This window comes from Tamandua tetradactyla, chromosome 7 (assembly GCF_023851605.1).
Source record: "Tamandua tetradactyla isolate mTamTet1 chromosome 7, mTamTet1.pri, whole genome shotgun sequence".
Taxonomy (NCBI): domain Eukaryota; kingdom Metazoa; phylum Chordata; class Mammalia; order Pilosa; family Myrmecophagidae; genus Tamandua; species Tamandua tetradactyla.
In genome coordinates, this window is record NC_135333.1 from 123360506 (window position 1) to 123377394 (window position 16889).

General features: G+C 40.8%; 1 protein-coding gene and 1 long non-coding RNA gene across 3 annotated transcripts in view; one reads left to right on the forward strand and one right to left on the reverse strand.

Moving 5' to 3' along the window:
- The window catches only part of CS (citrate synthase), a 48986-nt gene extending 32099 nt beyond the window's left edge, over window positions 1-16887 (reverse strand). Inside the window, exons 1-2 of one of the 2 annotated variants that reach the window (XM_077111045.1) lie at window positions 16776-16887; window positions 16427-16490 (exon numbers count right to left, since the gene is read on the reverse strand). Coding sequence is in view for 1 of the 2 variants with exons in the window: in XM_077111044.1 (XP_076967159.1) it covers window positions 11716-11757 (42 nt within the window). In the remaining variant the exon portion in view is untranslated. Of the gene's footprint in view, window positions 1-11715; window positions 11924-16426; window positions 16491-16775 lie in introns of those variants that run through there. The other variant, XM_077111044.1, reaches the window with a different exon arrangement.
- On the forward strand, window positions 11971-15051 carry LOC143642540 (uncharacterized). The gene is made up of 3 exons (XR_013155715.1): window positions 11971-12247; window positions 13369-13431; window positions 13552-15051. It is a non-coding gene; the product is annotated as an uncharacterized LOC143642540 (long non-coding RNA).
- Window positions 16888-16889: the final 2 nt, after the last annotated feature.

Consider the following 16889-nt stretch of genomic DNA (forward strand, 5'->3'; position numbering starts at 1 on the left):
GTAATGGAGAGGCTGGAGGGAACTGCCTGAAAATGTAGAGCTGTGTTCCTGTAGCCATGTTTCTTGATGACGATTGTATAATGATATAGGTTTCACAATGTGATTGTACGATTGTGAAAACCTTGTGTCCTTTTATCTACCTTGTCAACAGACCAGTAGAACATATGGAATAAAAATAAATAATGGGGGAACAAATGTTAAAATAAATTTAGTTTGAAATGCTAGTGATCGATGAAAGGGAGGGGTAAGGGGTATGGTATGTATAAATTTTTTTGTTTTTGTTTTATTTTTCTGTTTTTTTATTTCTTTTTCTGAATTGATGCAAATGTTCTAAGAAATGATCATGATGATGAATTTACAACTATGTGATGATATTGTGAATTACTGATTATATATGTAGAACGGAATGATCATATGTTAAGAATGTTTGTTTCTGTCTTGTAATTTTTTTTTAATTTAAAAAGTAATAAAAATAAAAAAATAAACAAATAATAGGAGAAGATAAAAGGTAAAAACTGGGTAGACAGAAATACTGCGGGTCAAAGGAGGAGGGGTAAGGGGCATGGGATGTATGGGTTATTTTCTTTTTCTTTTTCTGGAGTTATGCAAATGTTCTAAAAACAATCATGTTGGTAAATACAGACCTATGTGAGCCACTGACTGTATAATATGTTTGGACTGTACACGTGTGGATAGTCCTCAAAAAATATTAAAAATAAAAAGAGACTTCTGGGTCAAGATGGCAGCTTAACAACGTGTGCGTTTTAGTTCGTCCTCCAGAACAATACTAAATAACCAGAAACAGTACAGAAGAGCTCCCGGGGCCACGTCAGTGACCAAACACACAGCGTACCCCAGTCTGGACAAGCTGGACTGGCTGCGAGCACCCCCTCGAACAGTGAGTTAACAAAACTGTGGCAGCCAATGCTCCTCCCCGACAGGCTGCTTCCCAGAGGGGAAAGGAAAGGACTTTACCAGCAGCAGGGACTGGGCACAATCAAATGCCAATTGTGGAACTAATTAACAAATTCTGACTACTAAAAATAGCCCCCAGCTTAGGTGAACCTGATCAAAGCAGAGGTTGCTCATTTTTGCCCCAGCGCCAAGGGGGCAGGACTGACAGAAAAAGGGAAACAAAAAAAAAGTAGGAAACAGAGGTTTTTGTGGCTGTGTATCTACAAAGGCTTGACTGCCTCTGGATACAGCAGCAGAACTTTTCAGGCTGCAACTGCCCCAGGCATAGGCAGAAGTGAGCTCTTTTGGGGGCTTGTCTGGAGCCTGTGCCTTTCCCAGGGGAGGGGTGAAGGCCAACTCGGATGGAATCCCTCCATCAAGGAATTCAGACACCAGGGCTTGGTAATTTGAAGCCATTAAAACCAGCCTACAACCTCTCCTCTGTCTCCACCATGCCCCCAGCAGGGAGAGTCTGCCAAAGTTAAAGGTACCACATCATCTTATGCTGGTGGGACCTGCAGTCAGACAAGCGCCACACACAGGGCAGGATAAGAAAAACAGAGTCCAGAGACTTCACAGCAAAGTCTTTCAACCTGCTGGGTCTCACCCTCAGGGAAAACCGACACAGGTGACTCTTTCCTCCTGATAGGAGGCCAGTTTGGTCTGGGAAAATCTGGCTGGGGTCTATAATATCTAAGTAGACCCTCCTAAGTGTGGGGTTGGGGAAGGCACCACACAAGCAGGGCAAGAAACAAGAAAACAAGAACTGAAAAATTCTCCTCTGTTAAACAAACCTTAAACTAAAGGTCCAGATAAAGCTGAACTGAATGTCAAAGAACAGACAGACAACAAATTCATCCAGCAAGAAAACCCTAGATAAAAGAAGTGAAAGCAACCTCCAGAATAAACTAATTAAGGTAATTAAATGCCTACACGCCAGCAAAAAATAACAAATCACACTAGGAAAATTGAAGATATGGCCCAGTCAAAGGAACAAACCAACAATTCAAATGACATACAGGAGCTGAAACAATTAATTCAGAATGTATGAACAGACATGGAAAACCTCATCAAAAACCAAATCAATGAATTGAGGGAGGATATAAAGAAGGCAAGGAAAGAACAAAAAGAAGAAACTGAAAGTCTGAAAAAATAAATCACAGAACTTATGGGAATGAAAGACACAGTAGAAGAGATGAAAAAAACAATGGAAACCTACAATGGTAGATTTCGAGAGACAGAACACAGGATTTCCAAACTGAAGGATGGAACATCTGAAATCCAACAAGAAAGAGAAACTATACGGAAAAAAATGGAAAAATATGAGCAGGGACACAGGGAATTGAAAGACAATCTGAAGCGCACGAATATATGTGTTGTGGGTGTCCCAGAGGAGAAGAGAAGGGAAAAGGAGGAGAAAAACTAATGGAGGAAATTATCACTGAAAATTTCCCAACTCTTATGAAAGACTTAAAATTACAGATCCAAGAAGTGCAGCATACCCCAAAGAGAATAGATCCAAATAGACATACTCCAAGACATTTAATAATCAGAATGTCAGAGGTCAAAGAGAAAGAGAGGATCTTGAAAGCAGCAAGAGAAAAGCAATCCATCACATACAAGGGAAGCCCAGTAAGACTATGCGCAGATCTCTCAGCAGAAACCATGGAGGCGAGAAGACAGTGGGATAATATATTTAAATTATTAAAAGAGAAAAACTGCCAACCAAGAATTCTATATCCAGCAAAATTGTCCTTCAAAAATGAGGGAGAAATTAAAACATTTTCAGACAAAAAAATCACTGAGAGAATTTGTGACCAAGAGACCAGCTCTGCAAGAAATACTAAAGGGAACACTAGAGACAGATATGAAGACAGAAGAGAGAGGTGTGGAGAAGAGTGTAGAAAGGAAGACTATGAGTAAAGGTAAAAAGAAGGAAAATTAGATATGACATATAAAATCCAGAAGGCAAAATAGTAGAAGAAAGTACTACCAATGCAGTAATAACACTGAATGTTAATGGATTAAACTCCCCAATCAAAAGACATAGTCTGGCAGAATGAATTTAAAAACAGGACCCATCTATATGCTGTCCCTACTCAAAGGACACGAGGGCAAGGACACAAATGGACATTTACACACCAATGTTTATAGCAGCATGATTAACAATTACCAAGAGATGGAAACAGCCAAAATGTCCATCAACAGAGAGTTGACTAAACAAACTGTGACATTTACATAAGATGGAATATTATGCAGCTGTAAGACAGAATAAAGTTATGAAGTATGTAACAACATGAATGGACCTTAAGGACATTATGCTGAGTGTGATTAGCCAGAAACAAAAGGACAAATACTGTATGGTCTCACTGATATGAACTGACATTAGTGAATAAACCTGGAATATTTCCTTAGTAAGAGAGACCATCAGGAGATAGAAATAGGGTGAGATATTGGGTAATTGGAGCTGAAGGGATACAGATTGTGCAACAGGACTGAATATAAAAACTCAGAAATGGACAGCACAATACTACCTAACTGTAATGTAATTATGTTAAAACACTGAATGAAGCTGCATGTGAGAATGATAGAGGGAGGAGGGATGGGGACATAAATGAAATCAGAAAGAAAGATAGATGGTAAAGATCGAGATGGTATAATCTAGGAATGCCTAGTGTGTATAATAATAGTGAAATGTACAATGTACAAATTTTAAAAATGTTTTTGCATGAGGAAGAACAAAGGAATGTCATTATTGCAGGGTGCTGAAAATAGATGATAATTAATACTTTAAAATGTCAACTTATGTGTGAGACTAAAGCAAAAAATGTTTGTTACAAAATTCATATTTTGACTAGAGCATTTCCTAATATAACTCATGTAGATAGTTTGATTGAATGTCATAAGTACTTGGAATCTCAGGTAGGACATGAGATTTTGTTGGTTTGTCCAGAGTGATGCCCCGATGAATTCCAGAGTGATTTGATCAGTGAGTGGAAAAGTATTTGCAAGCCCCCTTTGGGGAATGGTGAGAGTGGGGAGAAATTCAACTTCCCCAAGTTGAATTCTTGATATTCTCACAAGCAGTGTGGATAACCAAAACTATAGGCTGAGCCCCCAGGCTTGGGGTTTGTTTATATGAAACTTAACCCCACAAAGGATAGGTCAAGTCTACTTAAAATTTAGGCCTAAGAGTCACCCCCAAGAGAGCCTCTTTTGTTGCTCAGATGTGGCCTCTCTCTCCAGCCAACATGACGCGCAGTCTCACCACCCTCCCCCTCTCTGCGTGGGACATGACTCCCAGGGGTGTGGACCTTCCTGGCAATGTGGGACAGAGATCCTGGAATGAGCTGAGACTCAGCGTCAAGGGACTGAGAAAAACCCTAGAATGAGCTGAGAATTAACATCAAGGGATTGAGAGAACCTTCTCGACCATAGGGGGAAGAGTGAAATGAGACTAAGTGTCAATGGCTGAGAGATTCCAAACAGAGTTGAGAGGTTATCCTGGAGGTTATTCTTATGCATTAAGTAGATATCACCTTGTTCAAGATGTAGCGGAGAGGCTGGAGGGAACTGCCTGAAAATGTGGAGCTGTGTTCTAGTAACCATGTTTCTTGATGATGATTGAACAATGATATAGCTTTCACAATGAAACTCTGTGATGTGAAAACTTTGTGTCTGATGCTCCTTTTAGCTACTATATCAACGGAAGAGCAGAACATATGGAATAAAAATAAATAATAGGGGGAACAAATGTTAAAATAAATTTAGTTTGAAATGCTAGTGGTAAATGAAAGCGGGGGGTAAGGGGTACGGTATGTATAATCTTTTTTTTTCTCTGTTATTGTTTTATTTCTTTTTCTGTTGTCTTTATTTCTTTTTCTAAATCGATGCAGATGTTCTATGAAATGATGAATATGCAACTATGTGATGATATTAAGAATTACTGATTGTATATGTAGAGTGGAATGATATCTTAATGTTTTGTTTGTTAATTTTTTAATTAATAAAAAAAGTTAAAAAATAATAAAAAATAAAAATAAAGAGAATTGCTAGAATTAACGAGCTGGCATCTTCTTTTACTTCATTCAGCATTAAAAAAAAGAACTTGAGAAATGGATGGTGGTGGTAAAACAGTATGAAAGTAACCAATGCCACTGAATTGTATACTTAAAAATAGTTAAATTTCGTTAAAAATAAAATAAAAAATAAAATTTAAGAGGAAACCAGAAAAAGGGCAAAGGTCACCCTAATTAATAACACTGTAAGAATGCAATAACATTTCAGAGGAATCAAATGGCTCATGATTAAGGCTTTCTTACAGCCATCTCACAGATCTGTTTATTGAACATTTTATTTTTTGGCGAGGTGTGGGTGTGTGGGTGGTTTGGGAATTGAACCCAGGTCTCCGGCATGGAAGACAAGCATTCTACCACTGAACCAACTGTACAACCATATGTGAATATTTTAAGATGAAAGTTAGAGAAGGGAGAGCCTGGAATCAAACAACTCCCATCTACCCTCAGCAAAGTCCTAATTTCCTTTGTAGAGAGCTTCTTTGCTACATATTGAAGAGCCTCAGGAGCAATCTCAACTGTTTCTAATCTCTATAGCTGGCTTTCTAATTTGCAAAGCCAGGTCAGTTTGTAAACAGCTTGGATACACAGCTACAGAAAAAAATCTAATTTACTTGGTCTCTACTACAGTTCACCACTTTCTTGCTGTCTGTCACTAGCCAAGTCATTTAATCTTTCTGTGCCTTAGCTTCTTTATCTGTAAAATGGGGACGACAGTAGTACCTACCTCAAAGGATTGGTATGAGGAATAATTGAATCAATATTTACAATGCACTTAAAACAGTGGCCTCATATTTGTTACATAATAAATAAATACATAAAATAAAATAATATGGCCACTTTTTAGCACTCTTCAGTATTAGGTTCAGTTACGTTTTTAGCCAATCCTGCAGCTTAGAAGAAAACTGAAGAAACCAGAGGGATTTTAAAGGCAAGAATTCATTGATATGACTGCTCAAAATGCTAGAGTAGGAAAAATTCAAGTTAGGACAACTTTACTATTGATGCAGAAGACAGAGCCCTTGATTCAGTGTTAGGGAAGGAAATCTGGGTTCTAGCACCAGCTAACAATACTAAGTAACTGAGACATCGGAAAACAAAGCAATTAACTACTCTGTTTTCCTTTCTGTTTCCATATTTAGGATATTACTCAAGCTAATCAGCTCAAAGTCTGATCCTAAGGAACCAATAAAGACATGTTTAAAAGGTACTCAAAAACATTGCTACTTAAAATGGGATTTATTAGCCAGCAGTATCAACATCACAAGGAGGCTGTTTAAAATGCAGAATCCTGGGCATCACCTCAAACCCACTGAATTCAAAATTGCAAATCACAAGGTCACCAGGTTATTTATATGAGCAAACCTTGAGACCCCTGATTTAAAGTGTCAGACAAAAGCTGGATAGAATGGAAGAGTCTGGGATGTGGAGTTAGCCCCAAATTCTGGTTCCACTTTCCAGTTGTGTTATCTTGGCCACATGACCTAATCTCTAAATCTGATTTCACATCTCTAAAATAGTAATAATGCAAATTAGCAGACAGGGAGACCAAGTGAAGTGATTTACATGAAAGCATCTCTAGATCAATGCCTTGTGCATAGCTGAGATCAATTAATGTTTGTTTCTTAGAACTGTGTTGGTCTATTACCTACTGTTTCAAGTGAGAGAACTAATATTACTCTTTCCCTGGAATTAGATCCCAAGAAAGAGACAATCAGGCCTCAGGCTAAAGTGAAAAGATAATTCCCTGCAATGTGGAACAGGAAATACCCTGCAATGTGGAACAGGAAATAAAGTCCCAATTTCTTTTTCAAGGGCCTCTTAGCCAAGAGGGGGAGGAGTCTCAGGGAGAGGAAACAAATTTAACCTCCACCTGCAGACCAAATGATTCCAGACATGAGATACTGGAGGACTGTCACACCCAAGGTCATAAACCTCATTTCATCTACCCTATGGTTGCCAAAGAAAGCTGCTAAATGGCTGCAGACAGTACATTCAGGCTATACTCACTGATAGGACAGGCAGATTACAAACTTCTGAGTCATGCCTAATCCTCCCAGCTCCTCCCCCAACTTTGGAGGTGTGGCAGCTGGGCCCTGACCCTCACTTCTGGCTTCTGGTTGCAGTCTGGGTGCACGCCACAAGTAGAGTCACCCTACTGGAACAGCAGCTGTCAGGTGAATCAGGAAACAGCTTCACTCAATAGGTCAGCTCCTTCATGGGAAGAGAGCGCGCTGCTTCCAAAGTCAAGGGTGTGGCTCACAATGTCTGACGGCAGATTTCTTTAGGATGTAGGGATTTCATGATCACTAAGAGGTTTTTTCAGACCTCACATACAGCTACCCTTGCAGGAAGGAACTCCACTAATGAGTTTGCTATTATTTACAGGAATGGGCTAGAGCTCTCAAATGTGCCTGGATGGGAAAAAATAAAAATAAAATGAATCTCTACATTATAGGCCAAGGGAAAAAAAGGCCTTAATAGGACATGCAGGAGATACTGCCAAAGACTTGCCTACTTAGGACATTCATGGAATAGGGTATTGGCCAAATCACTTACCAATGTCAACTAAAACTACTCCCTCTTTCCTAGATTCTGGGAAGAATTCTATTTAGATAAGCACCTGCTCAGTAAAGTGGTTATTTTCCTCTCACCCTAATATCATTACCGGTCCACAATCAGGACTCTTACTCTACAGAAGAGAAGCCAAGCAAATTTCCTCCTATCCTCCATCGTAGGCACATTCAGCCTACATCCTGCCACATATCCAGGAGCTTCAACATTAAGAACTTGAGGGAGATGCTCCCTAATTAATAAACCCTTGCCCTTCATCAACAAAGGTCAGAGCTTGCCAAGCCAGCAGGACTGGCTTACCTAATGAAACAAAGCACTAATAATTGGTAGGAAAAATCTAGTGCCACAAAACCTTCCAATGCAGAAGGAACAACTTGCATTAAGGGAAAAGGAACATAAAGGGAGGACAAAGACTTCTCTCTCCCCAGAACCAAGTCAGAAAACTAGAGCCATTCAACATGTATGTTTTACAAATGGTGATACTGGAAGTCGGCTTGCACTGCCCTGTCAGGCCACTTAAAAAGTTTGAGCAGAGTATCTTCAGACTTCATACTTTCACCCCTTCACACTCATAGGCGTTTCCTTAATAAGTCTAACCACCTGTCATTTTCCAAGTCTAATGCCTAAAGATTCACTGCTCAGTAAGGAAAACAGCAAAAGACACCATTCCAGCCTCAGAAAACAATCAAGAATCCTAATTTTTCTCTTAGTAGAAACTCTTACCACTCTTTCATTTAAGAAAATGAAATATTTTCTTAAATGTGTCAAATAGCTATTTAACACCTATTTACATGTTCACTAATGAATAAAGTATATAGGATCTTCCTCCTAAAGCAGAATACTGATGTCAATTTTAAAAATAATCATTAATCTGAAAAAATGCCCACTATGTTTTGTATAGTATGTTCAATAAAGTTGTGACCAAAAAGTTCTACATACAACTTAACTGGCCTAACAGTATAGTCCTAGGATCACCAAGCATCACCAGTCAACTAAGATGCTGGAAAAAATACAAATTTCCAGATTCTATCCCACCTCTGCTGAATCAGAATCTGATGGAAGGATTCAGGAATCTGCAATGTAAATAAGCATCCCAACTGACTGATGCCCACTTAAGCCTGAGTTTACAGATCTTTTAAAAGGAAAGTTTATGTAATTACTTGTTGAAGAGTGCTTTGAAATCTATTGCTTTTTTCTTTCTTTGCTTTGTATTTATGTTGTATTATACAATAAAAAAATTTTTAAAAGGACAGCAGATTAAAAGAAATAAAGGGACCTAAGAAATTCGGGCAGTTGAGGGGAGAACAGGAATGTACTCAGATCCTAAGATGTATCTATTGTTAAAGTTGCCTCACTACAGTTTTACATTTCACATCTCACTCAACTTATTGCAGAAAGCACTGAAACAGAGCAGAAAATTTATTCTATGGCTGCATTCTTTCTCCTCTAGTTTCCTGCCTACTGCCCTACTGCCCATTTGGATTCTAAGAACCAGGAGCACCAGCCCTTCTTTCTCTGATCTATTGCTGCCCCCTTCTATTCTTCCTGCCACCTCACACCCATCCATTCACCTGCTGCCAATCTAAAGACCAAAATAATGCAATCACCCTACCACTACTAGCACATAATTGATGTTTTACTCTCCATTTTTCATTTGTGGCCATCTAGTAAACACCAAGGAAACGCCATTACTTTGAGTAGGCTGATAATCAAAGCAGGGGCATGTTAGCCAGAGATGAATTGAGCCCTTCTTGGATTTGAGCCTAACTATTTCATAGGACAAACGGACTCATTTGGTTGAACCTAATTTCAGACTAGGACATACACAGGAGACATACAGTCGAGTAGGTCCACAATAAAGTTTTAATTAAAATATCTTGAAAAAAAATCTAGAAATACTCTACAAACACCTTTGGATTGATTTATCCAAAGTTTATCAGACATCCTAGGTTGGGGGAGAAATTCTCAATGGGACTCCCTTTAGCTAGGGCTGGCTAAGTCATACAGACTTCAGGTGTCCAGAAGTGAATTGGTGGCCCTACTCTAATCCCAGCCCAAATCCAAACCCAAATCTGTGAAAAGACAATATTTAAATAACAAAGCTGGGACACCCACAGGTAATGTTAAGGTTTTTGCTTAGTATTAATTCATTTGCATAAATAAGAAGCCAAATAATCTCAAGGCTCTGAATTAAGTCTATCTCCCCAACTTTCGGTGTTCATGTAATTTCCCTGCCAGTGTGGAACAATAAAACAATGGCTTGCATTTGTTTTTCCCAGAAAGGTGAAACTACATCTGACCTTGAGAATCAAAGTGGTAAGGGGTCAGTTCCATCAGATCAGAAGACTATTTTGCCTCTTAAAGTCTACCTTATTAGCAAGTAAAATGTACTAGTAATTAAACCACAGGCTAACCTGGAAAACTCAGGCAAGTGCTAACAATGCTAAAAAGCTGAAGGGTTTCTTGTTATCTGGTCACACTTCTGTGTTCCTGAAAAATTTCCACTCCTGAATCCATTGGGCTTTCCTAGTTTTAAGGGTCAAAAGCCTTCTAATGGCTTCCAATTTAAAGTTTTTTGGGAATCCTCAGGTCCATCTCCAATAGGAAAGTAAAGAACGTTACCAAGATTCTATAGCCCTGTCATCCCAAAAGTTTTCTGAGGTTTCCTAGAGGCTTAAGTGACAAAATAAATTCAAAAGGTAAATTTTCAACTTTTTCAAATTCATAGTAGGGTTAGACTATCTGGTCTGGGTTAGCAACTCTGGAATGAGCTAATTATAGTATCCCCTATTCCACCAAAACATAATCTAGAATTTACTTCATTTCCCAAGAGGTTTCCTTACCTTGCTCCCTGGCAGCAAGAGAAGCAAAAACCAAGCGAGCCAAGTATCTCCCAAATGAGCAGTCTTTACCTTGCTGCTGCGTGCCTAGAAGCACCCCAAAGTAAATCCTACAGATTTCACCTTATCTGCCAACCATGCAAGATACGCAAACCAAAACCATACTAAATCCTTCCTTCCCTTTAGGGGCTGGCAGCTTTAATCTGTCTGCAGAAGAGAAAGTGTAAATTCTTTGAAGAAGTCAAGGTCACTTGTGGGACTGTTACTGCTTGGATTAGAGGGTTGCGACTCCCTCAGTACAGCAGTTTCTGTTTAAAGGGCCAAGTTACCCAGAACTATGAGTGGTGGCAATTTTAAGTCAGAGGCACTTGTATGCATAATCCAAAAGGCAACAAACGTAAAGGAAAGGGGCCCAACGAAAGAGAGGAAGCTCCCCTGGGTAGGGCAGAGTTTCAGATAAGCAGCAAAATCTGGATAAGCAGATTATATGACCTTGGCTCCACTATCTCCTGCTGAGTATCTTCACTTATGGCCTGAAGAATGGAAACAACCCTGCTGTTTTCTTCTCCAGTCATATATGATAATCATGCAGAAGGATGTGCAGAAGCACACCACCCCAATCAAGTCCCTCTTATATAAAGAGTTAGTGCAAGGGTCCTAAGGGACAAAGAGGACCTGAGGGTCCCACTCCTCTAGCAAGTGCCACGGGTCGGTCACTAAAGACTGCCAAAAATTGGGGTGGAGAAGTGGAAACAGGGAGTTCAGGAACTGGCAAGCCCCTCTTTACAATGCAGAAAATGGAATTACAGCCACTGGGGCTCTGCCCTTAGTACTAAGCGGGTACATCTATTTGTCCCTGCCTTCCCTCTTACCCCCGCCCCCTCCTCCAACCAGGATACTTACTGGCTCTTCCCCTAACTCCGGCGGAACACACCACCACCTCTGCTTTCTACTGGCGGCTCCTGTCTGGACTCCTTCCTTACCCTGGGCCACGCATCGCCCCTTGCCACCCTAGACCCATGGGTGACAGCAGGGCCTCAGGACCACAGACCCGGGGTGGGCAGCGCCCACCGCACACCGAGGATCAGTAAGGCCAGCGTAGCACATGGCCCCCGGAAACTCCAAGCAAAGCCTGCTGCAAGCCAAGCGCACCGGTCCTCCAAGGCGCACAAGGGTGCGTAGGGGTGGGGGAGGGACACCCCGGCACGCAAGGGCCTGGCGGCGGCTTCAGCCCCACCCTGAGCGGCGCCCTTCCTCTGTTTATCGCTCACCTTGGCTCCGAAGAGCCGGGCGGCCGCAGTGAGTAAAGCCATGGCGGGCGTACTCGGGGACCTGGCGGGCAGGGAGGGAGGGGAGAGAGCTGCAGCAGAACCTGAACCGCCGCCGCCGCTGCACGGGTACACAAGGTTGAAAGGAGGCGGCTGAGAGAAAGGGTCGACCAACCGTCGACGGCGCCCAGCCCGGGGTCCTCAGCGAAGCCCCGCCTACTTCCCCCGCTCCGGCTCGCGCCCTCTTAGGGGGCCCGCCCCGGGTTCGGCCATTTGCCCAACGGGGAGAAGGGGCGGAGCTTAGACCGTTGACGATGTTTGTGACGGGAAGGATTGGACCGCCCGGATTAGGCTAATTAAGGATAGGGGGTGGAGCGGGGAGCGTATAGGTGCCTAAGAATGTGCCTGAGAACTCAGTTAACTTCTTTCGGCTTTCCCCTTCCTTTTAACACGTTTGGCCTTAGTTCGGAGGTGAATGTTAAAGACCCAAGACCTCGATCCTTGAAAGTCCTCGGGAACCAACTCCGTAAAAATGGTAACACTGCCAGCTCCCCCTACTCCCTTGGTATAGTCTCCAGGACAGTGTCTTTGGTTAGCGACTTCATGGCCATGGAGGTAACATCATGTGGACATTGGCTATAAAGCCAGAGTTAGCCGCTGGGTGGAGATCATTTGAAGTCAGCAGAGGTCATAGTATTATGGATACTAACAACCCCACCTTCACCCCCCGCCCCCAATATGTGGACAATGAGAGCACGGGCTGGAAACCGAATATCCAGTGCTCTTTGTGGGATGTCAGTTCTGTGTTTAACGCCAGGAAATCCAGTCAAAACTCGCCTGTACTACAAAAGCTTCCAATAGCGCAAGCCAGAGCCACTAGGTCCTGGGCATTAATATCATTGCCACTCCAGTCATATAACCCCAGTCAGCCAGCCCACACCACATCTAGCTGCAGATCACCTCATCCAAGATCAAGCCTAATATGTTCTTTTTGCCATATTATTCATATCGCCTCCACAGCACCTCTGGACCTGTTCTCCTGCATGGCTACGTTCTATACGCACATTCAGTGCTCACCAGAGACCATTAAATGACTAATGGCACTAAAGTGATCTTTCACACCATTCTCTGCCTAACTCCTCTAAGTAGACAAGACCTCAGGACCTTTCTAAACCCGTCACTGTCGCTGACCCAAGGGTAGAGGGAAGTCTTAGAGAACCAGGGTATCTTACATAAAAATCTCAAGCCCCAAGCAAACTGTTCTTTTATCACCTTACATAACAGCAGCAACAAAACTCAGAGATCTCTAGTCATCTAAGCCAGGTTTATATGGAACCTACTTTATAGCTTAGATTTGGAAAAAAAGGAAAAGAAAACCCCCCTTTTCCTCTTCCTAAGTCTTCTCAAACTCATCTTCATACCTACCAACCAATGCTCCTCGGGCTTGGGATCAGATTTGTTGGTCTTAGGAAGAAACTACATAAAGAAAAGCCAGGCAATACCCCAGAGGAAGCACTGACCTCAGCTACCACCTCGGTGACTTCAAAAAAGCACCACTGATCAATATTTACTCCCAATTTAGTGTCTCACAGAGGATTTCCTCATAATCTTAGAATAGTCTGACTTGGCTTCTTTTCTCTGGTTAATTATCCACAGCTATTAGCCAGCAGACCAGAAGACTGAACTCCAGTGTCCCAAGAGATAGGAAGCACCCTCATGGTAAAACTACCAGAGGGACAATTAATGGGTGGTTTTTAAGGGTAACCTATTTTGGAGATCTAAGCGATGATCTCCAAAATAAAAATTGGAAACAGCAATATTCTATGCCCCTTGACACAGGTTCGTGGAGCCTAGCATCATAAAGACTTAATGGATTTGAAATTGTCCAATCCTGATATCCACTGCTTTAAGGCCAATGAGAGAGACAAGGGATCAAAGGAGCTTAATGGGATCTTCCAGGAACTGCTCTTTCTGAACATGGATGGGATGTGGGGAGATAGTTAATGGAGAAAGATTGACAACTAAAGCAGCCAAATGAGCTCTAGGTACAAATACTGCTAAGTGCCTGAGAAATGGAGCAAGCAAGCGAGAGAAGGCTGAGCAACTGAGGTCATCTTGACCTTGGGAGGATCCCTTTCAAATGGACATACACAATGGTGCCCCCTGGTGGTCAAGAAGAAGTGGGAGACTGCAGTTTAAATTTAAACCCTCTTTAACTGTCCATACCAGTAAACCAAGGCCTGTATCTAATAGCTAGTATTTACCTACTATTTTAAGATACCATACTATCTAAATGTGCTGTATGCATTATCTTATTCCTTACAATGATGATAAAGCGTATGGTAACATTATATCTTTAAAGAAAAGGAAACCAACACTTAAAGTTTCCTGCCCAGAGTCACATACCTCATAATTGGCATTACTAGAATTCAGCCCAAGGTCTGCTTCACACCAGAGCCTATATCTTGTCTACTAAGCTGTACTGTTTATAGGATGATGGACTTTAAACTATCAGCTGCAACTCAGGAAGGGGATTTTTGAGTTATTGCCAACTGTCTCCTAGGAATATCAGCCTAATATGTTGCCACATTTAAAGATATTTTTTAAAATTAGGAACAAAAATCTTACATATCTATAAAGCCTTGGTTCATCCATACCTAAAATACACGATAAACGGTGACTCCTAAGATACATAAAGTAGGAAAGACAAATATTTTAAAGATTAGCACCCAAAATGACCAGAGGGTAGAATGGACTTCTTATAAGAAACAACCGTTTGGAAAAATGGCTGAAAAGATATAATGCTTTTTCACTACAGAATATTAGAGTCAGAGGGTATGATTTAAAATTTGGAGGTAGTTTTCAAACAAATAAAAGGAGTACTAATTTACACAACCATTGGAGACTACATGGAGATTCCACTCCAGGAGTGAGGTATAGGAAAAAGACCACTGGCCTAGGAATATGATCACAGGGGTTGAAGTCTTGGCTCTGTGCTGACTAGCAGACACTGAACCTCTCGAAGCTTAGTTTCCTCATCAATAGATAGAAATAAAACGTTTCTTGGAGTTGTGAAGACTGATAAAATGAAATGAGAAAGCATATGTGCTTATATGGGTATCTAATATATATTAATTCCCTTTCTCTTGCTATTCATCCTCCTTATATTTAAAGGATTCCTGCCCCTGCTATGATTTTTTTGTGTGCCAAAATTTGGGATATGAATCCTTTTTAACAGGAAAATCCTCTAAAACTTACTTTTAAAGAATTAGGTTTTCCCATAATAAATTTTCTGGTTATACCTGTACTTCACTTAATACTGTCTCTGGGAATGTTTTAAATCCTAACATTTTACTGATAAACTGATTTAAGAGGCATCAAAGTTTAAGGTATAGCTAGATTTGCAAGGGTAAGAGAATATACTATACCAAATACTGACTAGAATGATTCATTATAGTGAATCTCTTGAAAGGGTCAGATAAATTCATGGAGAATTTCTTGAGATAACCTGTGATACAAACTACGAGATGTGCAGAGTGTATCTTCTTTTAACCTTCTGAGGATCAGGTCAAGGAGAACTTGCACCCTTTGCTGTGCAGTACATCCTATGTACCTGTGCAGTACATCCCTGTGTGATGTGTTCCAGACTTGTACTGGAGAGTTCTTAACTGTGGTACTGTAACAAACTTACTGAAATGTATCACAAGTAATTTGTTACTGATTAACATTTGTTATTCCATTTATCAAAACTTGTGAATTTTTTTTTTTTAAATTAAAGCAGATGCAAGTTACCTACTTTTACATTTCTTGTGAATTTTCTGATGGAAACAAAGCTTCTAGATGTCAAGCAGGCAATGGACTGAACCCTGCATATACTTACAGAGGTACGAAGCATGTGAACATTACTCTTGTGAATCACAGAAGGAAAGAGGGATATTAACAGCTGGCCTGGAGAAGTGATTTGCAATGATGCATTTCTTATAGCTCATGAGAGAATAGGGAATTAACACTAGGCCTCGAGTTTAGTTGTCAGCTAATATCACAGTGCTTGCTGAGCTAGATAATGTGCTATGTTTCATAGATTTGTAGTACAAGAAAGCGTTGTTCAATACATTCATTCAAAGTACCAGGCTTAGTGCAAGATATTACTAAGAGGGAAAAAATGACAAAACAGAAGCTACTCCAAGCTATTAGAGCTGAATGGCACTTGGGAAAGTTAGCTTATAGATCCAGTTTTGCCACTACACAACTTCAAGTCCTATGGCTTCTCTGGGCCTCAGTTTCTTCATCTGTAGAACAGACAGAGGTGAACTAGATGACCTCCCAAAGTCTCTATGGATTCTAAAATTCTGCAGTTTTACAAGTCTTCAAAATGTTTATTCAGGTGTTCTCTTCAGCAATGCATTCCTGGGACACAGAGAAGTTCCATGCCAAACTCTGATATAGGCACACCTCAGCAGCAGGGTGTTCAACAAGTTCCCAAAAGAAGGTATCCCTTAGGTTTTCATCCCTATGTTCTAGTACAGGATCTCTACACACAGAAAATGGGGAAAAACTTCCAGTCCAGATTGATAATGGGTTAGTGATGGAGATAAGAAAGATATACTTTATTTGTTGCTGTTGGCATTAAATTTAAAAGTTTAGGCCAGCAAGCAAGGCCTTTCATTAAATAATATTCCTTACCTCATCTCTCCCTATCCGATAAAGCCCTTACTTTTCAGTGGAGTTGGTCACATCCATTTTCCCCTTCCTGTCTCTGTTCTTGCAGTTCCCTCCATCTGGAAGGGCAGGAAGGAAAGAATAATGCATGTCCATTATTTCCTTCAAGACCAAGCCCTGTCTTAATTTATGTTTCATTAGCATGAATATAGAGAATTTCTAGAATACTATACTGCCATACACTTACTCATGCTCCCTTGCTTATTCAGAAATTCCTCTTCTCTGCACAATTAGACTCTAAACATATTATATTGGGTAGAGGCTGAATAAATGCTTATCTAGTTTATATGAGAGGAGCAGGAATTTCAGAGGGTAAAAGAATTAAAGGTCCAAGTTCTTCCTACCTTTGTTCTACAGCAATCCCAAAGCTCTTCCTTCCTTTCCCTTTTCTTTCTTGTCTGGAATCCCTATCTTCAAGCCTAACGTAAGGGCCGACTCCAGGCATGAAAAGACAACAC